Consider the following 27446-nt stretch of genomic DNA (forward strand, 5'->3'; position numbering starts at 1 on the left):
TGGAGGGTGGGGAGTTACATTTATTTCATGCTAGTGGAATTAGGTGGGCTCCGACCACACCTGATTACCTCTTCTGCTTTTGCAAGCAGCTTTTATCCTTTTTAAACTGGGTGAAGTGAAAGCTGGTTACAGAGCAGGACTGAAAAAGGTGCTGTCTGGTTACAAAACAAACAATCAGAGGGCCCAAGTGGATTGGTTACTATCAGAGTTCACCAGGGTGTGGACAGGATCTGCAGAAGTGTACAGATTACATACAGAATCTGCTGAGATGGCTAGTTTGGTTACAGACAGAAACCACCAAAGTGTGTGGGTTACTCATTTCAAAAAGAGGCAAATTTATCTAATCAGAAATATGAGATGAAAAAAAGGTGAGCTTCAATTTACTTTTAAACTAATTTGTAGATGAAAAGTTATTATGTCCATCTTGGTAGATGATAAATCCCTCATATTACAAGAATTAAGGAAGGAAAAATACCTTGACAGTTACCCCAGTTCTTATTTCCCTGATTCTCAAAAGTAAATTAGTTAAATTAACTCCACAAGTAAATTTGGTCAAATGGCAGGCAGCTGTCCAAATCTATGATTGGGAAGCAGGTGTACCTTTCATATTTCTAGTTCCCTGGAACAGATTTTTATTACATAAGATCATAACAACCAATGTTACTCAAGTTTTGTTAAGGCATAGGCAACTGTCTGAAAATGTAATACCCAACAGCAATTTATGAGCCTATGCTTGGCTGTTACAACCAGTATTTTTTCCTCATGAAATTCAGTTGGCCTGACAGCTAACACTTACTTAGTCAACTTTGTAAGACAAGAACAGAGCAAAACTACTGATGAAAAAGACAAGAATTGACAGCAGTACTATTGTAAATAGTGACATAATCCCCAACTCTTGCTTTTCATATTATTTTTTTTGTAAATTATATTTCAGAACTACACTGTTACAAGCAGGATATTTGGATACTATTAATTCTAATTGACAGACTTCTTCAAATACATGTTACTTCAAGCCTATATGGAGGATAGGAGAAAGGGAGAGAAACATGTGTGGTAGAGGCAAACAATCTCATTTGTATGACACATTGCTGTAATTAGCAGTATCTTCAAATAAACAGAGCCTTCTGCAACTTTATGTTCCTTCTTTTGTCCAATAACATTGAGAGGGACTGTCTTGGATAAGAAAGCAAAAAACAAACTGGTTGAGCCCTGCAGTTTGTAGGATGTGACTATGCCTCTACCTGGTAGACGAGTGCTTTGCCCCTGAGCTGTTTCTCCCTCCCACTATGCCTCTTCCTGGGAGCAGTCACTGTTATGTTCTTTTGCTTGACCTCAACCAGACAGCCTTACAAATACTTTTTAACACTGGCTGATCTTAGCTGGCCAATTAGGTTTCTGCACTGGGAGTCCTCTTCAACCTATAATCTCCTTCCCAAACTAATGTGTGTGTGTGATATGATATCTATCCCTCATATAATATGTGATATTGTATCTTCCTTACCTATGGATGCTCACTTTTTCTGCCCATAATTATGCATGATTTTTCTTTGAAAACTGTTATTTTACTTTAACTCTACTAGAAATATCTGCCAGTAAGTTCAATTTATGATCAAAGAGCCTAGTAAGTTCAAGGAAGTTTCTTTTTTTGAGAAAACAAACACAAATAAAAATAAAATGGGCTGGTATCTGAAGCACTAATGAACAGCTAGGTATTTAAAGGGATGTTTAGGTACCTGTATCTTAGCTATGTATAACAGCCGCAAGACTATTGCTCTCTTATCTTTTTGTAAATATTTAGTTATAATAATGAAAACAAAAGACTTAAGCTCTTTTTTTAATTTTTCAAAATTTATTTTTAAGACTTAGGCTCTTAAAGAAAACCAGATCCTATCAGAAGCAATGAATCACCCATTCCTTATATGGATATTGATTTGTGTTTCCTAGTTATCCTTATTAAACAATAATAATCATGTAATAAGTGCCTACCACATGTCAAAGCTCTGCTAAGAGCACACACAGATAAATCAAAGAGTACCTAAGTTTAGAGTCCAGAGATTAACTATAAGGAAAAAGTGATAGGTCATAAGAGGAAGGGAGGTTAAGTCTATATGAATGAAAATATGGGACTTCATTGAAGGAAAAAGAAGAAAAAGGATTATGACTAAGACTTGGTCAATCTTGTCAGATTTTGTGTGTTTATTTAAATTATGCTTCCTCAAGAAAACTAGGCAATGAATGGTAGCAGGACTGCTAGAAATAGCTCATAATTGCAGCAAACAAAACAACAGCCAACATAAGCCTGACCATTGTTATTGGTGAACTTGTGGAATCATTGTTTTCAACTACTCTTGTCATCAAAGGTTTCCTGATGCGCTTTTCTGTGGTTAGAATAGCATTTCGAGCTCCAGCCCACTTTCCAGGGCCTTGGAGACGGTACTGGATTGGAGTACAAGGTCCAAATAGTAACTGTAATGTTAGTTTGGGGTCAGTGATGGCCAGAGATAGCAGATTAGGCTTGACACCCACCAGATCAGCAAGTTCTTCCATGGTATCAATGTAGTCTCCCTGAATGGTGTGGCGTTGACTCTCCACATACCTGAAGCAAAGAAGACAGATGCCATGGCCTATCAACAGTTGAATCAACCAGTCATTCATCAGTGATTTCTAGGCGTCCATTACTGGCTCAATGCTAGGCTAGTAGTCACAGAAAGTGCAAAATCATCATCATCATCATCATCATCATCTCTAACTTTATAGCATACTGGAGGAGAGAAGATACAAACATCTGAAGCAGAGATTCTAAGCCGTGTGGCAAATTGTGTAACTTTTAGATGCTAAGTAGATAATGTAGAAGAGGGCAGCTAAAATGAAATAATAAATCCTTGATGGATTTGGAAGCTATAGATAAGCTGAGAACAAAAAAGAACACAGTATAAGTGAGGAAGAGAGAGAGAGAGAGAGAGGGAATGGGAGGGAGGAAGACACATCGAAGCACCCCTCCACCATGTATGGCATTCCCTTGGTATTTCTGTGTAGAATCAGGAATTGAACTCAGGGCCTCATACATAGTAAAGTAGGTACTTTACCCACTGAGTCATATTCTGGCTCCTTATCATTCATTTGTACAGGTAAATATGGCCCAGTGAGCAATCTCAAACTGTGAAATTCAGACTGTTCTATCACTGTATCCACTAAAGTACTTAGCAGCAGTGCTTCTCAAACTATACAGACTAAGAGACACTGTGACCTGTGCCATGATGGTGTATGCTGACAGCCATCAACATATACTTTGAAGAGCTGGAAATCTACCTGAATCTTTCTGATTTCACTATATCTGCCTTTCATTAATCACTGTGGCTCTATCTCTGGCAGCTCTCACAGCACAACAGACTCCTCCCAGAACAATACACCTGGGTTTCTCTCTTTGTGCTTCGTCCTACTTGACTTGAAAATCCTAAATGTAAGCTGAGGTTATTTTTTCCCTTAATTTTTTTCTGTCTTTCCCCCATTCACATACAAGCCACTCAGTGCTATTTCCTCGCTCTTGTCACACACTGATATTTTCACTTCTGTCAAAATTTGAGTCCTTAAACTAAATGCAGTATTGCTCTTATTAAGGATGAAATTGAAAAATTAGCCATCTGTCTTCTATGAAGAATAGCTTACCTTTTTGCCATTTCTTCTTGAGTTTTAGCTATTTCTGCTTTCATTTCACTTTCTGATGGTAATGTTTTTAGACCTAGGAAGAAAAGAAAAACAAAGTTTTTAAATGTTACATTTCTCATAAGAACAATATTCTTATTAACTATGTTGTGGAAATTTCAAAGGAATTGATGTATGTGTGTGTGTGTGTTTTCAAGAAAGTAACAATTCACTTGCTCACTTTACTACCAATACAATATAATATTACCAAAAGCTTACTCTATTTCACTTTATCTTTGAAAAACATATATCTCCTTCAGCTTGTCTAACAATACCACCCTCCTCCCTACATAATCATTCACTTGGAAAATGAAATATAGACATTACATGAGATAATGATGAGGAGTCTTAGAAGTCTGGGAAATTATATACAAAGAGAAGAGGAAGGGGGTAGGGAACATACTCATACATATATGTATTCTAAGAAGCAAAAAGATGACTTCCAGAGGTATGGCTATGGAGTAATATCTGCCTCACATAGCTCCACTGAGCAACTAGAAAAAGCAACAGAAAAATAGCCTAAATACACACAGATTTTTCAGAAACTCATTAAGCCACAGGTGAGTGCAGATACATGTGGTTAGTGGGTGTAAAAGGGATGAGGGAGAGATTTACAGGAAACATGGAGCCATACTTATTGATGATTGGTGCCAGTTTGGAAGTTAACACAGCAGAGTACACTGTCAGTGGTAGGAAAGTAGGTCTGGGTGTTTACCTTGTGAACTCAGGGGCAACAGCATATTGAATTGCACATTAAGGACTCACTAGTGTTTAAGGGGGAAAATGTGGTTCAATTTAAAGCCCTCTGATGGACCCAGGCTTCCACAGCCAGCTAGAAAAATAAATCCCAGCCAATATCTAGTGGTAGAGCAAAGGATTAGCCACTGTAGCATGTCACTCCTGGGATCAAGTAAAAGCAGCAACAATTGAGAAGAAAGAAAGAAAGAAAGAAAGAAAGAAAGAAAGAAAGAAAGAAAGAAAGAAAGAAAGAGAGAAAGAAAGAACAAAAGAAACCTAAAAACTTGCCAATTCACAACTGTGATTTTTTTTTTTTTTTTTTTTAGGTAACTCACTTAACCAGAAGTGGATCTACAGGCAAGCATGGTCAGTAGATGGAAAAGAAATGAGGGAGAGACACAAGATTTAAGAAGCTATGCTTAGTGGCTTACTGGCTCCATTTGGTATTTATATAACAGAGTACATAGTTGTTGGAAGGAAGGCAGAGAATTTATGGGATCATAAATTGTCAACTCAAGGTAGTCAAAAATACTGAATTACCCATGAGGATCAACAGGAGTTAAGGCAGAAACATGACTGAGAATTCATTCTGCATGGGGCTAGGGAAATACATCTAGCTTTTTCTTTGAACACTCAGGAAAAAGGAATTCTCCCATGCTGTTACCCCCCCACACTGGAACAATAGCAGAGAGACCCTATACTGACATCTAAGTCACCAAACCTGCCTGACGACACAGCATAAAACCTCCCTTTTCTCACCAAGATGTATAAACCAGGAAATCCAACACCTTAGCCACAGCAACTTCTAGTGGCACAACAGAAGCCATATGAAACTGAGAAACAGATAGAGAGCAATGACAGAAACTCCAAATGAATAGACAAAGATCTGCTAATGTCCATGTTCACCAGAGAAGCAATTACAGAAGCCAGACCTTCCACCTTCCGCACCCCCTTAAGAATTTTGATTCATAATCCCAGAGGGGTAAATACTAGGGAAGATGACCAGAGGGCTCTGAACTCCAATTCCATCAGAACCCAGAGAGAAGGAAATAAAATAAAATAAAATAAAACAAAACGAAGGATACAAGAAAGTAGTAGGTATGACTTAGAAAGAAAGAGAAGGAAGGATCATAGAAAAAAATGGGCAAATATACATCAATATAGTTATATAAATAGTAATCGACCAGTTTTGGTGACCTTGGGAGAACTAATGCAGTTTCCAATGGAAGGAGTGGAGACACAGAACTCTGGTGGTGGGGAAGGTGTGGAATTATACCCCTTATCTTATTTATTTATTTATTTATTTATTTATTTTGCCACCAGAGTTATTGCTTGGGCTCAATGCTGGTATTATGAATCCACTGCGCCCAGCAGCCATTTTTCCATTTTTTCTTTTTCTTTTATTTTGATCTGATAGGACAGAGAAATTAAGAAGGGAAGATATATAGAGAGGGAGTGAAAAAAATAGACACCAGCAAACCTGCTTCACTGCTCATGAAGGGTCCTCCCTGCAGGTGGGGACCAGGGGCTTAAACCTGGGTTCTTGCTCATGGTTATATGTGCACTTAACCGAGTATACCACATTCCAGTCCCCTTATCTTATAATTTGTAAACCAATATTAAATAACTATTTTTTTAAAAGCAGGATCCACCTATTCAATTGTCGAGTTGCGTCATGGGGGAGAGAACTCGACCGGAGCCAACCTGGCCTGCTGCTTACTCAGCAACGTGGGAGAGGAACTAGGAACTGAGTGGCTGAGTGGGAACGCAATGCAATAATGCCTTTATTGATCAGAAAAAAAACTGCCTTTATATCTTCTGAGACGGAAGTGGCAGGTTGGAAAAGGAAATGGCTAGGAGAGGGGGTGGAGAGAACATAAAAGAGTGTGAAGGTAGCAAGCTTCCATCTAACCAGTGGGGATTAAACCAATACCCTGCAGGCAGGGCGGGTCTCAGGCAAAACAATGATTATGTAAGTAGACCACAGCATTAAGCAATGCAGCATGGAGCAGGGGGGGGGGTGGTTGGCATAATGCTCAACATTCAATGTCTCCAACAAACAAAAATAGAGTAGAAACAGCTATTCTAAAATATAAGATAAAATAGACTTTCAGGCAAAGCAGGTGAAAAGTGACAGACATGGACACTACATATTTGCCAGAGGATTAATCCAGCAGGAAGACATAATCATCTATGGTAAATATATACACTTCCAATAAGCATGTACACAAATATATAAAAAGCATTTACTGACCTCAAGGGAGACACAGACAACAACACAGTATTAGTAGGAGACCTCAACACATCTCTCACAGAAGAGACAGATCATCAGGACAAAAAATCAACAAGGAAACAGAGGCCTTAAATACACTGATGAGATGAACTTAACAGATATATTCAGAACCTTTCATCACCAAAAGAAGAATATACATTCTTAAAAAAAATTATCTTTATTTATTTATTATATAGAGACAGCCAGAAATCGAAGGGAAGGGGGTGACAGAGAGACACCTGCAATACTGCTCCACCACTTGTGAAGTTTTCCCCCTGCAGGTGGGGATTAGGGGCTCAAACCTGGGTCCTTGCACATTGTACTCAACCAGGTGCGCCATCACCAGGCCCCTCTAAACAGTTTTCCAAAGAAGAGATACACATGACCCACAGACACATAAAGCAATGTTCCACTTCTCTTATCATTAGAGAAATGTTAATTAAAATTACACTGACATCTCACGTCAGAGAGAATGGCTTCCATTAACAAATCAGGAAATGACAGGTGTTTGAGAGTTTGTGAAGAGAAAGTAACTCTGCTACACTACTGGTGGGAATGCAAACAAGTGCAGCCCCTTTGGAAGACTATTTGGAGAGCCCTTAAACAAATAAAAATGGAATTACCTTATGACCCAGAAATATCATTCTTGAGCATTTATCCAGTGGACACTAAAGCACTAATTTGAAGGGACATATGCACCCCTATGTTCATAGCTGCATTATTCACAATAGCCAAAGAGTGGAAGCAGCCTAAATGCCCACTGACAGATGACTGGCTAAAGAAGATCTGGGATATATATTCCATGGAGTACAACTCTGCAATAAAAAGGTGATATTTTGCCCTTTGGGACAAATGTATAAAGATAGAGGTGATTATGTTTAGCAAAATAAGCAAAGAGGCGAAAGACAACTATCAGATGGTTGTAAAAGGCAAACAAACAGCCAGAAGCAAACAAACTGTTTCTAAGACTTGTGAGAACTATGGTGGTTATCTTTGTGAAGTGAGAGGATTGGGACACTAAACTTTGGTGCTGGGTGTGGTGTGGAACTATACACTATAGTCTTACACTCTTGTAATCCATTATGAATCACAAATTTTTAAAAAATGAAAAAAAAGAGCAAAAAATAGTACAACAGGGAAAGGGAAGTAAAAATAAACTCTTAATCACATTTAATACTTGAAGATCTATGGAAGATAAATATTACCCAAACCTTTTTATTTGCTGACAGTGTGAGGTAAGAAAAATATATATTATAATATCTACTCTTCAGAAATAAATTTAAGCAAAGATAATTCCAGTAGTAGGAATTTAATACACCAAGGGCAGGCTAGACAAAGTAGAATTGTATTTGAAGTTTACATAAGTAGACTAAGGACTAAAAAGATTAGCTTTATACCTAGATTTATAGGTAGTATCCAGGTAGAAAGTTTTGGCTACACCCAACCCTAAAGCTTTATTTCATAACACTTTGGAACATATAGTTTCAGAATAGGTTATGTCTTACTAATATAAGAATTCTCTTTACAAATAAATAAAGCGGTGACTACCAAAAGGGAAAAAGGAAGGAGTGGAGGTAAAGCAGATAAAGGAGGCAACTATATAGTGAAGGATGGATACTAGGCTTTTGGTGGTGGCAATCACAATATAATATACATGGATGTCAAGTTATAATGCTGTACACAAGACAGCTAGATAGTGTTCTAAACTAATCTTAGCTCAATTTTTAAAAATCCTGTAGCGCAGATTAGCTAGGTGGAGAGATATAGTGTACAAAAATCAAGTACTGGATGAATAAACTGATCTTCATAAATGGGACTTCAGGTATACAATCATTAAATCTAAGTCAATTAAATACAAGGTCAGTGCCAAGCTAGCCTGGTGCTGGGAAGAGACACCATCTGGAATCTTCCTGCTTTTGTGAAAGAGATCACTATCAAGAACTGGCAGAGGGATAAGGGCACCATGATAATCAGACACAAGTTCCCAGAAAAAATGAGCTACAGTGGGCAGGTCAGGAGAAGATGAATAGAGCGAGCTTCTTTATGTGCCTCAAAGCATAGATAATACCAGCCATGAGAAATATTTTGTAGAGTTCCTTATACATTAATTGTAACCTCTGCTCATGTACACAGATATATCAAGTATGGATTCAACTTTGGACTCTTCCAGAGCTAACTGAAAGCTGTCCTCAGGCTTCAGTCTGCAGATTTATATTCACTTAAATAATTTTGGAACACCAACTTGTGCTTAGCACTATTCCAGTCATACATACTGTCCCAACTAATTGAAAGCAAGAAACCAAACGTAATTAAATGTATTACCAAATAATATAGTAATCGACTGGCATGGCACTTACCTTTAAATACTTGAGTGACCCAACGTCCTTGGAGCTCTGAGATGGGCATGATTGCACCCAAGGGTTGGATCAAGCCTATCATTGCAAGTGTTGGCTTTTCTAGATTAGGAGGGAAGACTTTTTTATACAGGGATATCTTGTTTTTTACTACTTTGACAGAATCTTCAAGAAATGGAAAATCAAAGCTGTAGCCCGTGGCAAAGATAACAACATCAATGTCATCCTCCCTGGAACCATCTTCAAATATGGCAGCTGTCTCCGTGAATGCCTTCACATTGCCTTTCACCTTCACAAAGCCAGAGATTATACGATTTGGCAGGTCATCATTTACTGTTGGATGCTGACTTATAGCTCTGTAAGTGATGATAAAGACCAAGAGGAAAAATGAGAGAGAGGGAGGATAAGAGATAGGTACCACAGAAATACACTACTTTAATGGAGCAGGTTAAATAATATGTTTTCTTCCTGGTATATCCATGGAATTTTGGGAGGATCTAATTTATAGCAGTTTGGCACAGATTAAGACCCAAGAGCAGAAGTTGAGCCTTGGATAACATGTTGGGCAAGTGAAGAAAGAGTGTTGTTTGAAGAGTACACGTATTAGTCTTATCAGTGATAGAATATGGCTACAGGTTAATTGTTTCTGTCTAAATATTAAAGAGTATGATAGAACTGAACTGCCAGTGTTCTATTGAGTCTCATTTCCAGTTTCAAAGACCCATGAGTTAAGATTTGGATCATCATTTTCCTAATTGTGTAATAAACTATATACATATAGTAGACTCTCATATAAACCCAATGAAGAACAGATGTTATTCTCCAAGTTTTATAAGTGAGCAAACAGAGGCCTATAGAAGGTAAGTGGTTTGTCCAAGGTTCCATATACTAGGACTTTACAGATTCTATCAAACTGGTTTTCTTTCCATTCCCTTAGAGTCCTTTTAGACATGCTTATAAGAAGTCCATTTAAGCCAGTAAGTAATGTTTCCTACAGATAACATGAGGTAAGGATGCCAAAAAATAAGGCAGGTTGTCTAGTGGTTTCAATCTTTCTAAAAATCATTCTGAATCTAAGGATCCTAAATTAGTAGGCTCTGACAATCTATAATCTATAATCTATATAATCCATAATGTCAAGCACAGCTGGTCTAGAATCAGGATAATGGCCTATTTACAAAGCTGCTGGTTTGTTGTATTTGCTTATATTTTGATGCCACCCTGTTCCACATTCTGACCTTATCTTCCTCTTGGAACTCAATCCTTTTCACTTATAGTTCCACAATCCACATAGCTGTCCAAGCCACAAAATTCAGTCATGCCTGGTCATCCTCTTAGCATCCTTTTTAAAAACCTGTTCTGTCTCTTTCACCTGGACTATTTCAATTGTCCTAGGACTCCCTACTTTATTCCTCTCATCCCCCTTTGAGTGATTATTCTAAATTATATAATCACATCACTTACTTGCTTAAAAATGATTATATCTCACTTGCTTAAAATCTTGGAATGACTCCAGATTATCTTCTCAAAGAAGATTTTTTTAAGCACAGCACAAAATGGTTTTCATGTATCTTTTTTTTTTTTTAATTGTTGATGCTTCACCACTCTGAGCTGATTTTTTAAAAAAAAATTATTTATTCCCTTTTGTTGCCCTTGTTTTATTGTTGTAGTTAGTATTGTTGTTATTAATGTTGTTGTTAGATAGGAAAGAGAGAAATGGAGAGAAGAGAGGAAGACAGAGAGAGGGAGAGAGAGATAGACACCTGCAGACCTGCTTCACTGCCTGTGAAGTGACTCCCCTGCAGGTGCGGGGGAGCTCAAACTGGGATCCTTATGCCGGTCCTTGCGCTTTGCGCCACCTGCACTAAACCAGCTGTGCTACTGCCCAACTCCCAACTCTGAGCTGGTTTTTTCCAGGTCAAGAGACAGGCAGAGAGAGAAAGATGCCCATCATCAAAGCTTCCCCCAGTGCAGTGTGCCTGACTTGAGCCATACTTGAGCAGATGGCAAAGCAGATGAGCTACCTTCCCAGTCCTTTCATGTACTTTCTCTACTTTTTTCTTTAATTATATTTTTTATCTTTTTTTATATATATAAATTAACCCAAAGCACTGCTCAGCTCTGGTTTATGGTGGTGCAGGGGATTGAACTTGGGACTTTGGAGTCTCAGGCATGAGAGTCTCTTTGTATAACCATTATGCTATCTACCCCTGCCCTTTTTGTCCATTTTATTATTGGATAGAAATAGAGATAAACAGAGGGGATGGGGAGGTAGAGAGAGAAGGAGACAGAGAGACACCTGCAGCCCTGCTTTACCACTTGTGAAGCTTTCCCCCTGCAGATGGGGACCAGGGACTTGAGCCCAGGTCCTTGCTCACTGTAATGTGAACACTTAACCAGGCGCACCACTATCTGGCCCCTCTACTTTCTCAGTAATACCAGTTGAACCTTCTTTGCCATCTTGTCCAGTCAAACCAGGTTACACTGAGGTCATAAAGCTAATATGTTGCTTGTTTTTTCTAAGACTTTGCATTATATATATATATATATATATATATATATATATATATAATTTATTTCCCCTTTTTTGCTCTTGTTGTTTTTTACTGTTATTGTAGTTATTGTTGTTGTTATTGATGTCATTGTTGGATAGGACAGAGAGAGATGGAGAGGGAGGAGAAGACAGAGAGGGGGAGAGAGACAGACACCTGCAGACCTGCTTCACCGCCTGTGAAGTGACTCCCCTACAGGTGGGGAGCCGGGGGCTTGAACCAGGATTCTCACGCTGGTCCTTGCGCTTTACACCACATGTGCTTAACCTGCTACGCTACCGCCCGGCTCCCAGACTTTGCACTTGTAATCAGGATGTCATCCAGCCTTATTTGCTTATCTCAGATCACTCTACAAAGTGTTTATTCTTTAATCATCAAAGAGGTGGAGGTTGCCATTAAGAAGCTGAAAGAATTGGGTAAAAGGGTGTTGGGGGAACACAGCCTTAAATACCATGGAATTTTTTTTTCATAGAAAAAAATTTACCTTTACAAAAGAGAAATTCAGTCACTACAGCCTTTCCCAAGCTATCAAATATAACATTACTGATATAAAATAAAGTGGTGACATATAGATCCTGGTATGATCCACTAAGATGGCACAAAACAGCCTGTGAGCTTTACTTTCCTTAAAATTTATTATATTTTAAAAGATTTATTATTTTTAGCTACTTATTAATGAGAGAGAAAAACAGAGACTCACTCTAACACATGCAGTGCCAGGGGGTTGAACTCGGGACTGCAGGGACTTTAAGCTTACAGGTTCAATGGTTTGTCCACTGGACAACTATTTATTTACTTTAATGAAAGTACTGCTCAGCTCTGACATGGGAGTGCTGGGGATTGAATCTGGGTTTCTGGCATGAAAGTCTGGTGCATCACTGTTATACAGTTTCCAGGCCCCAAACTATGAGTATTGGTGCCAAGACGCACTATGATGTCTGATTCATAACAGGTGCTTGGAGTAAGTGGGATGAATGAAAGAATGGTACTTTGCCCTCTGCTCCCACTTTATTACTGTTGGACATCGTGCAAAAAGAACTGGTATCTGGGGGATGACAATATGGCTGATGTCATGATTAAAGGTTAGTAGATTTTGACCTTCTATGGAAACAAGGTAGAAATCAGACCTTAGGGGCCCGAGTGGTGGTGCACCTGACAGAGCACATGCATCACCATGTCCAAGGACCCAGGTTCAAGCTCCTAGTCCCCACCTTCATGGAGGAAGCTTCATGAGTGATGAAGCAGTGCTACAGGTGTCTTTCTCTTGCCCTCTCTCCTCTCAGTGACTTTCTGTCCTATCAAATAAAAGAAAAATATATATGACTGCCAGGAGTGGTGGATTCATTGTGCAGGGACTAAGCCTCAGCAATAACCCTGGTGGCAATAAAGAAATGAAAGAAAAGAAAGAGAGAGAGAGGGAGAGAGGGAAATCTGATAACAGATTCTATGGGTTTTCTTTCTCCCTTCCTGTCTCCCACTCTCCCTCCCTCCCTCCTCTTTCCTCCTCCTCCTTCTTCTTCTTACTATTATTATATGTTTACCAGACCACTAATTGGTTCCAGCTTATGGTGGTGCCATGTATTGAATACAGGGCCTCTAAGTCTTATGCATAAAAGTCTTTTACATAAACTACTATGATATTTCCCTGGCCCATCTGTTTATTTTCTTAACGGAAAGAGATAGTTTTGGGTAGACATAGTTTTTCCTTTAGCCTTCTTTGCTTTGGCAGTTGGTGCAACATTCCCTTCCTGGGAGCATACCTGTGATTAGGCTTCAGACCAAACATTGCATGGTCAAACCTTTGGTTCATCTTTCTTTCCAAATACATGTTTTGTATGAATTCACCACAAATCATCTTCATGTAATTTTTAAATCTAGAAGAGAGCTGCACATCTATTGGGTAGCCATGGTCTCCTACACGATTCATGATCCAGGATCCTCGCCTGGTGCTGAGAAAGACCTGGGGTATGCAAAAAAGAAAATTGTTCACCTGTGCCATTCCTGGATTCTGATTCTTTAGGAGTACCTCATCTGGGGCCAGGAGATGGCCCACCTTGTAGAGTGCAGGAACCTGGGCTCAAGCCCCCAGTCCCCACATCAGGAAAAAAGCTTCATGAGTGTTTAAGCAATGCTGCAGGTATCCTTTTTTATCTCCTTCTCTATCTCCCTTTTCCCTTCTCTATTATTCTCTGTCTATATCCAATAAATAAATAAAATATATTTTTAAAAGAGTTTTCTTCAAGATTAGGGTCCAACTCAGTCTGACTTCTCAGTCATTTCTTGTCCTTTTCAGTTCCAACCACTATCCTCACATACAAAGCTTACAGTTCCACTGGTGTAGTCACTGACCAAAATATTACAGGGGCCTGGAGTCATTCTTTAACACTATGACACCCTACACAAAAGAAAATAAACCCAAAAAACCAACAAGGATATAGAAAGTACTTTAGAGCCTCCGGCTCCCCAACTGCAGGTGGTTGTATCACAAGTGGTGAAGCAGGTCTGCAGGTGTCTATCTTTCTCTCCCCCTCTCTGTCTTCCTCTCCTCTCTCCATTTCTCTCTGTCCTATCCAACAACAATGACATCAATAACAACAACAATAATAACCACAACAATGATAAACAACAAGGGCAACAAAAGGGAAAAAAGTAGCCTCCAGTAGCAGTGGATTCGTGGTGCAAGCACCAAAACCCAGCCGTAACCCTGGAGGCAAAAAATAGTAATAATAATAATAATTAAAAACAAAAAGTACTTTAGATCAAATATCATTATGTGCTACCAAAAGTCTGAGTGTAAGTGGATACCCTTCATATTGGTAACTACATGTCTCTGGAAACATCAAATGCTTCTTTTTTCCAGAAAAAATTCACTCTCCTCTTTCATTAAATTCTTTATTAAAATCAATTAAAGCCCAGTGTATTTTTCTTCACAAAAGAGCATGGCACCTACATCAGCCAGCAGAAGGTCCCAACTCTGAATGTGTTACCAACAAACTCTGCTATTAAGTGCTTGCTTTTCAAGGCCAAAGGCACACTCTGGGAAACAATTGCTTGGGATTACAAGTCCATTCTGCAGACAAGAGTTTTGCAAGTGTAGAATTAGGAAGAGACTTAGATCCTTAGCATGAGGCCAGCTGAATGGTGGACATCTAACTGGTAAGCTTTGATCCATCACACCATCATACATGACATAACTAACTCAGACAATGAAACAAAACCCTAAATTTACAATTGATTGTGATAAGCTATGGGAAGGTATATTTGTTGTGTCCACTTGCAACTTCCTTGCTTATTTATTTCATTCATTAATTTGTCTCCAGGGCTTCACTGGGCTTTCACCTGTGTGATTCTATAACTCTAAGCAGACTCCTTTATTATTTTTTTTCCTCAGAAAGAAATAGAGAGGAAGGGTGGGCAAGAGATAGAAAGAAGAATGACACTACAGTGCTGCTACACCATTAATGAAGCTTCCCCTTTGCATGGCACTGTAGGCTTGGAAACTTGGACCATGGTCCTTGAACATAGTAAAGCATGCACTCTACTGGGTGAACTATCTTCCAGCCCCCAGACTTTCTTGGAAAACCAAGGCAAATAATTTCTTGATTCTAACCTGCTTAGCTGTGTGACTAATCTCCACAGCCAGATCCCCTCCAGAATTCCCAATGCCGATTATGATGACTCTCTTTCCAGAAAAGAGCTGCGGGTTCTTATAGTCACGGCTATGAAAGTACTGTCCTTTGAACTTCTCAATTCCTGCAAGAGAAGAGGAAATGGTCATTGAGTGATAGTTTGTTGGATATCACTTGTCCAGTCACTTTTTAAATTTTTAGTTTATTTTTATTTATTCATTTATTGGATAGAGACAGGGAGCATATAAGGTGGAAGGGAGAGTTAGAGAGGGAGAGGGAAAGAGAGACCTGCAGCACTGATCCACCACTTGTGAAGTTTCCCCCCTGCAGATGGGGACTGGGTACCTGAACCTGGCTCCTTGTGCATGGTAACATGTGCACTTTATTGAATGTGTCACTACCCAGCCTCTGTCACTTATGTTTTGCAGTGTGTAGTGTTTTGTCCATACTTCACTTCACTGCTCTCTTGCCTCTCTGATTTTTCTTTTCCCCAAGTCTCAACCCAACCATATGCTGCTTACAAGAATCCCACCTGACCCAACCAGACAACCACAGACTTAAAGTGAAAGGATGGAAAATTATCCTACAGGCTAATGGACCACACAAAAAGGCAGGAACAGCCATTCTCATCTCTGACTTTAAAATAAATAAAGTAATACAAGATAGACAAGGCTATTACATAATGATTAGAGGATCAATCATCCAAGAAGATTTAACAATTATTAACATCGATGCACCCAACGAGGGACCATCTAAAGACATCAAACACCTATTGAAAGAACTAAAAATACATCAATAGTAATACAATAATAGTGGGAGACTTCAACACCCCACTGTCACACTTAGACAGATCAGTGGAGCAGAGAATCAACAAAGAAACAAGAGAATTAAATGAAGAGATGGACAGATTCCTCCTGGACATTTTCAGAGTTCTTCACCCCCCAAAACTGGAATATACATTCTTTTCAAATCCATACAGCACATCCTCAAGGATAGACCACATATTAGGCCACAAAAACAGTAGCAACAAATTCAAGAGCATTGAAATCATCCCAAGTATCTTCTCAGACCACAGTGGAGTAAAGCTAACATTCAACAACAAACAGAAAATTCCTAAAAGTCACAAAATTTGGAAACTCAACAACATGCTGCTTAATAACCGCTGGGTCAAAGAAGCACTCAAGCAAGAAATTCAAGTGTTCCTGGAAACAAGTGAAAATGGAGTCTCAGGCATGAGAGTCTCTTTGACAAACCTCTATCCAGACTCACCTAAAAAAAAAAAAACAGAGAGAAGACTCAAATAAATAGAATTGTAAATGATAGAGGAGATATCACAACTGACACCAGAGAAATCTAGAAAATCATGTGAAACTTTTATGAAGAACTATACGCCAAGCCAGAGAATCTGGAAGAAATGGAAGAATTCCTAGAAACATATGCCCTTCCAAAACTGAACCAAGAAGAGCTACAAAACCCAAATGCACCAATCACAGACAAAGAAATTGAAACAGTTATTAAGACTCTTCCCAACAACAAAAGTCCTAGACCAGATGGCTTTACAAATGAATTCTATAAAACCTTCAGGAAACAGTTAATACAGTTAATACCTATACTTCTAAAGCTCTTCCATAAGATTGAAGAAACAGGAACACTCCCTTCCACCTTCTATGAAGCCAACATCACCCTGATACCAAAAGCAGATAGGGACACAACAAAAAGGGAAAACTACAGACCAGTATCTTTTCCAGAAGTCTCAGAGCAGGGCCTTGTGGTTCCCTTATCAGAAGTTATCTGCTTAAATCGGGTCCTGTTTCTATTTTGGATGTGTAGACTCATAAATCCAGCCTGTTTCAGAAAGCCTCCATTTTCTTGCATCTTTTCATTCTCTTTGTAGTTTCACTGTTGTTGTTGTTCTTGTTGAGGTGCCAGAGCCTCAAGTCTGTGTGATTCCACTGTCTAGAACAACTATTTCATTGCTTTTAATTTTAGAGAGGAGGAAGACTGGCAAAATAGCTCACTTGGACAGTGTGCACCTGCTCTACCTGGCCTACACAGCATTGGAGGTAACTTCAGTTATCCCCCCCACACACACACCTAGAAAAGTCAACCCAGAGCAGTGAATCCCTGGAAATGACAAAACACAGCAAAGAGGAGAGATAGAGAGATAGAGAGAGAGAGAGAGAGAGAGAGCACAGCACCACTCTGCCATCCATGTTGCTTCTCCAGGTGCTCCAAGTGGTTCCAGGGCTCCAGCCTGGGTCCTCCTGCATAGACCAGATGAGCTATCTCACAACTCTTTCCATCTTCTTTCAATTCTTACTTACATGGAGTATATGTATTTGTATATCATATATACTATGTGTGTGTGTGCTTTTTATCTTTATTTTTTGCCCAAAGTTAAAAGCCAAGTCAAGTGCTGTGGGTAAATTATTTCTCTAAGTGTTAACTTTACTCCTTAGAAATTCAGTGTTCCTGTTCATTACTTAGATTGTTGAAATTCTTTTAATTCAACCTAATGTGCACCAATACTACATTCTTTCTTTCATGCCTTAGAGAAAGTCAAATAATTGTGAAACTTAAAACAAAAGCCCTCTACTTTCTCCTTCATCTCCAAAATCATTAACTCTATGCCCAACACCTTTCTGGGGGACTTGCAGAATTCATCTTTATTTCTTCCCAAGATAGGAAGCACTCAGACCACAGTATTCCCATTCCCAAAGATCAGGTTGCAGATATGGTTCAAGAGTTTTCATTCCTGACAGGCTACTTACCAGGGAAACTTTCCAAGGGTAAGTGAGCATTGGTGTGATGGCCAGAGCAAACCATGACTCCATCAAAGACAGTCGTCTCCTTCTTCCCTTCAGACTCCGTAACCACCTCCCACTGACCCGAAGTGGAGAAATCAGGTTGCTTCTTCACACTGCACACAGTGGTCTGAAAAGAAAAGTGGTAGTCACAAGGGGTAGCCACCACAGCTTCTTCCCTGGTGTGAGCATCTTCCCTGGTGTGACTTTTCTTGCAGAGAGATATACAAAGGGCTAATCTCACTAAGTTTTAAGCAAGGATGATTGATTTTCATGTTCCACAAATTTTTGTTTAGGGCTGGCTCAGGGTACAAAAACTTCCATAAGGCAGGCTAAATAAAATAAAGGTGGTGTCTACAGCCAGTCCACCCTTAACTTGTGTAATCTCATCTAATAGAGTTGGCAGGTGAAGATGTACTCTCCTCTGCTTCTAGAAGGGTGCAATTCACTCGTTTTCTTGAGCCAAGTTCTAAGGCAATTTAACACTTGACTTCTCTCGTGCTTGGACTTCTCTTCTGCTTCTGAGATACCCCAATGGACTAAATGTCTACTCTTCTTCTTACCCTAGACATCCCAAGCCACTCTGATAACTTTTTTTTGGGGGGGGTCCTGGGGGTCAAACTCAGAACATCCTATGTGCAGGGTTTGTGTTTTACAACTGAACTGCATCCCTGCCCCACTTCATGTCTTCTTACCCCACGTCTTGCACTCACTGCCTAACTTGAAAATATTCAATTGAGCTATAATGTTACCTTTCCTAATAGAATAGAAATGAACCTCAGTATTACCTGTATAACACCTGTCAGCTATTTAGCTCCCCAAAATGCCCACTTTATAAGAAACTGTGAGGTGGGATCATCTTATCACATGGTATAATTTTTATTATTCTTTGGTATAATTTTTAGCTTTAAAAAAGTAATAAGCATGAATTACCCTGTCCAGCCTAAGGAAATGTTGAGAACAACAAATATTGGAGATGGTTTGGAGAAAAAAGGAATCCTTCTGCCTCACTTGTGGATATGTCACTGTAATCATCTTAGAAGACGATATAGATTCTCCTTAAGTAGCTATAGCTAGAACTACCATATGAATTGCAATTGCAACTCTGCTGATTTAGCCAAAAAATTGAAGAATATTAACTCAGAAAATTATATCCACCCCAATAGTTATTGCAGCATTACTTATAATGACAAAAATATAATGGAAGCAACTGAAGTTGCTTTGATACATAATTAGATAAAGAAGATGTGACACTTTGGGGAACCATCAAAATAGCTTAATTGAAAAAACAAGAAGAGCTTAACTGGGTAGTGCACTACTTTTCCAGGTTGTGTGGCGAGAAATAAGTCCAAAGGACCAAGCCAAGTACTGATGATTCCACATGTGTAGTGTGTGTGTGTATGTGTGTGTGTGTGTGTGTGTGTGTGTATACAGAGATATAAACTTGATGCACAGACAAAAAAGAAAATCAAACAGTTGATACAACTAAGGCCCCCTGAGGGGAGAGGCTGAGGAGAGGGAGACAAAATGGTACAAAAACAACAACAAAAAAAGGTGATGGCTGGCTTTAAAATTTCTTTTTCCTTTTTAATAATTAAAAAATTAATTAATGGGGGTGGGAGAGAAACAGAGCATTGTTCTGGCACATGTGATGTGACAGATCAAACTTGGGACCTCATGCTTGAGAGTCCAACACTAAAGCAGTCCTCTGCACCACCTGCCAGGCTGCAGATAGTGGGTTATGCTTGTGAAAAGATAATAAAAAAGAGAAACATTGAGAATGTGTTCCTTTGTGCTTCAAGGTTTGTGCCTCTAAAGTCCTGGTGGACTGACAGTGGGCCCTGCATACTGTAGTCATCCTGCACTCAAACCTCCCCTCCATGGTGTTCCTGCTTTTGTGGAGACTGGGGCCTCTGCCTGGGTCATCCTTTTATTCCTTCTTCATCTGACAGATTCAAAACAATCCTTCAACATTTACTTATTTTTCTTCTTTCTTTCTCTCTCTCTCTCTCTCTTTCTTTCTTTCTCTCTCTCCATCTTTCTTTCTTTCTTTTTTTCTTTCTTTCTCTCTTTCACCAGAACACTGTTCAGCTCTAGTTATGCTGGTGCTGGAGACTGTCCCTGGAACCTCAGAGTTTCAGACATGAAAGTCTTTCTGCATAACATTAAGCTGTCTCCTTAGACCAACCCTCCAACTTTTTGCTTTGATATTTTCTCTTCTAAGAAACCTTCCCCAGTGCCAGATATTCAAGTTCTGAAGGGTTAAGCATCCCTGTTGGAGCTACAATGTATATCACTTTATACCTCTTTATTTTTTACCAATTATAGTAATTTTTCTATCTCCTTAACTAGCCTCTGAAATCATTGATTTTCCTTTTGCCTTTGTAACTTTTTATTTTAAGCCACCAAGGTGGGGCTTGATGCTGACACTACAAATTCACCACTTCTGGTGGTCATATTTTCTTTTTTTCTATTTTACTCAATAAGACAAAGAGAAATAGAGAGGGGAGAGGAAGATAGAGAGGGAGAGAGAAAGACACAGACCAGCTTCGCCGCTTGTACAGCTACAAGAGGGAGCTCAAGCCCAAGTCCTTGCATGGGTCCTATGTGTCCTTAACTGGGTGTGCTGCTGCCCAAGCCCCTTGCCTTTGCTATATATATGAATGTATATATGTATCCCAGAGAATTACTCAGCTCTGACATATGCTGATGCCAGGGACTGAACCTGGACCTCAGTGAAACACATGGGATGCATTGGGTCGACCTTCTCGTGGTGCATCCCGTGAGTACCCATTTATTGGGGAAACTGACGATCCTTCCTAGCCGACTGAATCCACATGGATCCCAGTCACTTTCAAAGCCAGCAACAAGCAGACATCAGGCTCAACCTGACGCTGTTGACTGGCTACGGAAGAAGGGCAAACGCTAGAAGAAGAAGAAGTGAAACACATGAAAATGGACATGAAATACATGAAGTGAACACATGAAAATCATGTTTGCATAACCACTCTGCTATCTCACCAACCCAATCTTCATTATTTAATACAGCAACAACCTTCTTCAATGAGCATTGAAACAAGTGGGGGGGGGGGAATGTCACTGAGTTGTAAGTGACTTACTTTAGAAGTTGTCACCATATATTGTCATTTCATTACTATTGGTAAACAGAGAAAAGTATGACTTAGCAGAATGATCAGAAGGTAGAGGATCTAGGATTGCTTCTCCTCCCCCAACCCCCACTTCAGCTATTAAGAATATAATTTGTTCCTATAGTTAAAAGTGATAGGAAATTGTGAAACATCAGTAGATGATTAATTTACTCAAGAGACACAAGGTACCCACAAAATCCCCTACCTTTAAGTGGATGTACTTGAGAAGGCCGAATTCTTTTGCATACAACCTAAAGTACTCTATGACCTGGGAGTTGTGCATGAAGTTAGGGTAGTGTTCTGGGATGGGGTAGTCACTGAAGCACATCATCTCCTTGGACGTATTGATGATCACTGACTTATAAATACTGGCCCTTCCTTCTTCAGGACTTTCCTGTAATACATAAGAGGCATTCGTTGCAACTCAAGAATTCACTTCATGGTTTTTCAATAAACAAAAGACTATAATAGTCCCAAAATGTGGAAGCTCAACAGTACACTACTTAACAACTACTGGGTCAAAGAGGAAATCAAGGAAGAAATAAAAATGTTTTGAGAGCTTCATGAACATGAAGACACAAGCTATCAAAATATTTGGCACACAGCTCAGGCAGTACTGAGAGGGAAGTTCACAGTCATATCAGTACATATTAGGAAACAGAAAAAAGCACAAATAAACAGCCTGATTGCACACCTTAAAAACCTAGAAGAAGAACAGAGGAATGCTAAATCAACCAGAAGCACAGAAATAACTAAAGTTAGTGCAGAATTAAATAACATTGAAAATAAGAAAACCATACAAAAGATCAATAATGAAAGTAAATGCTGGTTCTTCAAAAGAGTGAACAAAATTGATAAACCTTTAGCCAGACTCACAAAACAAAGAAGGGAGAAGACCCAACTAACTTGGATTGTAAATGAAAGAGGAGATATCACAACATACACCACAGAAATTCAACATATCATGAGAGACTTCTATGAACAAGTATATGGCAACAAGCTAGAGAACCTGGAAGAAATGGACAATTTCCTAGATACCTACGAACTCCAAAAATTAAGTAAAGAGGAACTAGATAACATGAACAGGCCCATCATAGCTAATGAAGTTGAAACAGTTATCAAAAACCTTCCCAAGAATAAAAGTCCTAGACCAGATGATCTTACAAATGAATTCTACAAAACCCTCAAGGAAGAGTTAATACCTCTACTTTTAAAAGTCTTCCAGAAGATTGATGACACTGGAATACTCCCTTCCAGCTTCTATGAAGCCAACATCACTTTGATACCAAAAGCAGACAGGGACACAACCAAAAAAGAAAACTACAGACCAATATCTCTGATGAACATAGATGCTAAAATATTGAACAAAATTCTAGCCAACCAGATACAGCAGTCTATTAAAAAGATTGTTCATCATGACCAGATGGGTTATATCCCAGGCATGCAAGGTTGGTTTAATTTACATAAGTCAATCAATGTGACCCACCACATCAATAAAAGTAAGACCAAAACCACATGGTCATATCAATAGAGGGAGAGAAAAAGCCTTTGACAAAATACAACATCCCTTTATGATCAAAACACTACAAAAAATGGGAATAGATGTAAAATCCCTGAAGATAGTGGAGCAAACCTATATACAGCAAACATCATACACAATGGTGAAAAACTGGAAGCATTTCCCCTCAGATCAGGTACTAGAAAGGGCTGCCCACTATCACCATTATTATTCAACATAGTGTTGGAAGTTCTTGCCATAGCAATCAGGCAGGAGCAAGGAATTAAAGGGATACAGATAGGAAGAGAAGAAGTCAAACTCTCCCTATTTTGTAGATGACATGATAGTATACATAGAAAAACCTAAGGAATCCAGCAAGAAGCTTTTGGATATCATCAGCCAGTACAGTAAGGTGTCAGGCTACACAATAAAATCCAAAAGTCAGTGGCATTCCTCTATGCAAACAACAGTTAGAAGAACATGAAATCCAGAAATCAATTACTTTTACTATAGCAACAAAAACAAAAAAATACCTAGGAATAAACCTAACCAAAGAAGTGAAAGACTTGTATACTAAAAATTATGAGTCACTACTCAAGGAAATTGAAAAAGACACAAAGAAGGGGAAAGGTATTCCATGTTCATGGTATGGAAGAATTAACATCATCAAAATGAATATACTACACAGAGCCATCTACAAATTTAATGCTATCTCCATCAAGATGCCAATCACATTTTTAGGAGAATAGAACAAATGCTCCAAATGTTTATCTGGAACCACAAAAGACCTAGAATTGCCCAAACAATCTTGAGAAGAAAGAACAGAACTGGAGGCATCACACTCCCAAATCTCAAATTGTATTACAGAGCCATTGTAATAAAAACTGCTTGGAACATGAATAGACACACTGGCCAGTGGAATAGAATTAAAAGCCCTGAAGTAAGCCCCCACACCTATGGACATCTATTCTTTGACAAAGGTGCTCAGATTATTAAATGGGAATAGATGAGTTTCTTCAGTAAATGGTGCTGGAAAAAAAAAACATGCAGAAGAATGTCACTGAACACTGTATTTCACCAAACACAAAAGTAAATTCCATGTGGATCAAGGACCTGGATGTTATACCAGAAATTATCAGATACTTAGAGGAAATTATTGGCAGAACACTTTTCTGCATCAATTTTAAAGACATCTTCAATGAAACCAATCCAATTACAAAGAAGACTAAGGCAAGTATAAACCTGTGTGACTACATCAAATTAAAATGTTTCTGCACAGAAAAAGAAACCACTACCCAAGCCAAGAGACCCCTCACAGAATGGGAGAAGATCTTTAGATGCCATACATCAGACAAGAGGCTAATAACCAAAATATATAAAGAGCTTGCCAAACTCAACCACAAGAAAACAAATGACCCCATCCATAAACGGGGAGAGGACATGGACAGAATGTTCATCACAGAAGAGATCCAAAAGGCTGAAAAACACATGAAAAAATGCTCCAAGTCTTTGATTGTCAGAGAAATGCAAATAAAGACAACAATGAGATACCACCTCACTCCTGTGAGAATGTCATACAGCAGAAAAGGTAGCAGCAGCAGATTCTGGGGTGGTTGTGGGATCAAAGGAACCCTCCTGCACTGCTGGTGGGAATGTATATTGGTCCAACATTTGTGGAGAGCAGTCTGGAGAACTCTCAGAAGGCTAGAAATGGACCTACCCTATGATCCTACAATTCCTCTCCTGGGGATATATCCTAAGGAACCCAACATACCCATCCAAAAAGATCTGTGTACACAGATCTTCTTGGCAGCACAATTTGTAATAGCCAAAACCTGGAAGCAACCCAGGTGTCCAACAACAGATGAGTGGCTGAGCAAGTTGTGGTCTATATACACAATGGAATACTACTCAGCTATTAAAAACAGTGACTTCACCATTTTCAGCCCATCTTGGATGGAGCTTGAAGAAATCATGTTAAGTGAATTAAGTCAGAAACAGAAGGATGAATATGGGATGATCTCACTCACAGGTAGAAGTTGAAAAGCAAGATCAGAAGAGAAAATACAAGTAGAACCTGAACTGGAGTTGGTGTATTGCACCAAAGTAAGACTCTGGGGTATGTGTGTGTGTGTGTGTGGGGGGCAGTACAGGTCCTAGAAAAGGATGACAGAGGACCTGGTGGCGGTTATGTGGAAAACTGAGAAATGTTATGCATGTACAAATTATTGTATTTACTGTCGAATGTAAAACATTAATCCCCCAATAAAGAAACTTAAAAAAGAAAGAGAAGGAAAACAAGTTTAAACTACTTTGGAGATAAAATCAGAAACCTGATAATCAGACAACTTGATAAATATCTCCCAACCTTAACTGATTAGCCATTGCCAAACCTTATTTGTGGGTTACTAGAGACACCAAATGTATGGTCTCCACGCTAGGACTATGAGGTAACAGCTGGCTTGTAGCACTTACTTGTACCAGGTACTGCTAATAGTGATTGCCATAATTATTCGTTCACTTAGTTGGCATTATAATTATTATCTTCTAAAAGATAAGGAACCTAGTTATAGAGAGGCTTAATGATTTTCCCAAGAAGACACACAATTTGAACCCACTATGTTCTTAGCATAGTGTTAACATAGTATGTTCTAGCTGAATTTCCTTTTCTTTTTAAATATATTACTAATTTATTTATTGGATAGAGACAGGGAGGGATTGAGGAGGGAGATAAGGGGAGAGAGAGAAAGAGAGAGAGACCTGAAGCACTGCTTTACCACTTCAGAGAGGAACCTGAAACACTGCTTTATCCCTTGTGAGACTTCTCCCTTACAGATGGGGTCTGAGAGCTGGAACCCTCGTCCTTGCACTTGGTGATATATTGGCCCCTCTGCAGCTGGATTGCAAAATAATTGTGTACTGATTGCTAAAAGGTAGTTTTCAGCCCCTTTGCCTCATTCCCAGCATAGATACGATGAGAGACATGTGGTATGCTAATGGAGATCCCTTCTATTCCACTTACAGATCTGAATAAGGATACTATCACACAGAGCTAGTCTCCTAAGACAGAGGCCAGATGCCATAGGACTGACTGTACTGCTACTCAACTAAAGGGTGCTGTGAAGGCACTTTTTATTAGCTGATAAAGTACATGCATTAAATTTTGTGAACTTAAAACACAGCTGGACACCTCAATACCATATAGTGGCACATACTGTGTGTATGACCTGTATGTATGACCAGGTTCAGGCCTGACCACAGCATTAAAAGGAGTTTCAGTGTGTGTTCTAATTTACTCTTTCTTTGCCTCTTTGCCTTTCTGTCTCTATCTAAAAAAAACCCCAAAAGTAAGTAAGACTGATGCTGTGCAAGGGAAAGAAGACTTGGATGCAGCTGCCCTCTGCCCTCTTTGGAAGACAGAACCTTGAGCTCCTGATATATATATATATATAATTTTATTATATATATCATTTTATTTTAATTTTTACCAGAGCACTACTCAGCTCTGGTTTATGGTGGTGCAGGGCATTGAACCTGGGGCTTTAAAGCCCCAAGTACAAGAGTCTCTTTGCATAACCATTATACAATCTACCCTGCTCCCTGATTTGATTTCTCAAGCGAAAGAAGGATAAAGTCAACATACAGAAGGCAAGTGGCTTTCATGTTCTATTTGAGAAGATGGATTAGCAGAAAGTTACCTACCAGGAGCCAGAATTTTTTAAAAAGAAAGAAGAAGGAGGAGGAGGGGGGAGGGGGAGGGGGAAGAGGGGGAGGAGGAGGAGAGGAAGAAGAAGGAGGAGGAGGAGGAGGAGGAGGAGAAGGAGAAGAAGATTGAAAGGGAGTCCCTGGAAAGAGCTATAAGCAGGCTTTCTATGTACTTCAAATCACTTGCTAATGTAGAACAAGAAACCACTTTAGGTTCTAAGGCTCTTTAAAGGCTGTAGCATTTTTAATGTTTGTTAGTTTGTTGCCACGTCCACCCTACCCGAAGTTAGTAGACAGCAGCTAAACTCATTCACTGAAAATGATCTTTGCATCATTTCCACAGACATTAGTAAAGGGAAAACAAGTGCTAGCCTAGGTTAGTGAAAAGAGGTTATAGGCTAGATTTTGCTCGTAGTTGGATTCCACAATTAGAATTTTCTGCTGATTGCTAACACCTGAGTTGAAAATATTTTCAGCTCATGTCCAACGCAGATATGACAGGAGACATAGATAGGATCTGACACGAGATAAAGTATCTCATGCACTGGGCTGCAGGGAAGGTTTCAAGAATTATGGAACCAGAAGATTTACCTGAAATCTCCAGAGCCCTCCAATGTCATTACTTCTTTCGAAGCAGACAGGTTCCAAGCCTTCTTCCAGGCAGCATTTGATACAAGTGAGTCCGCTGGCACCTGCTCCAATCACAGCAATTCTTTTCTTGGCCATGGTCTCCAGAGCTTCTCGGGCTGGGACTAAGCAACCTGCGCCAAAGAAAGAATAACGAAAGATAAGAATATCATCAGTTAATGTCTCGGCCATGACACCATCCTCTAGGGAAGCTAGATGTGCTGGCAGAGTCATAGGAAAGTTGATCCCGAACCTTGGGAAGCTGCTACGCACCAAGTGAGGAAAGTTTGCAGGACACCCGCGCTGGGAGCTTTGATTTGCTACCAGGTCTCACAGCCTCCCCAAGCAGAACCTGACAGACCCCTCTGCAGCACTCTGGAAACCACTCCGCACTCCAGCTGTTTTCAGGAGGTGAT

The 27446-nt window shown here is 39.4% G+C and overlaps 1 protein-coding gene across 1 annotated transcript; it reads right to left on the reverse strand.

The window, feature by feature from the left end:
• On the reverse strand, positions 1-27446 carry FMO5 (flavin containing dimethylaniline monoxygenase 5). The gene is made up of 9 exons (XM_060201998.1): positions 27284-27446; positions 26995-27164; positions 21406-21594; positions 18019-18181; positions 15229-15371; positions 13379-13578; positions 9070-9422; positions 3667-3739; positions 1-2596 (listed from the first exon to the last, which is right to left on the reverse strand). Exons 2-9 carry the CDS (start codon positions 27127-27129, stop codon positions 2251-2253), a joined length of 1602 nt encoding a protein of 533 aa, XP_060057981.1. The 5' UTR covers positions 27130-27164; positions 27284-27446; the 3' UTR covers positions 1-2250.

This window comes from Erinaceus europaeus, chromosome 11, assembly GCF_950295315.1.
Source record: "Erinaceus europaeus chromosome 11, mEriEur2.1, whole genome shotgun sequence".
Taxonomy (NCBI): Eukaryota; Metazoa; Chordata; class Mammalia; order Eulipotyphla; family Erinaceidae; genus Erinaceus; species Erinaceus europaeus.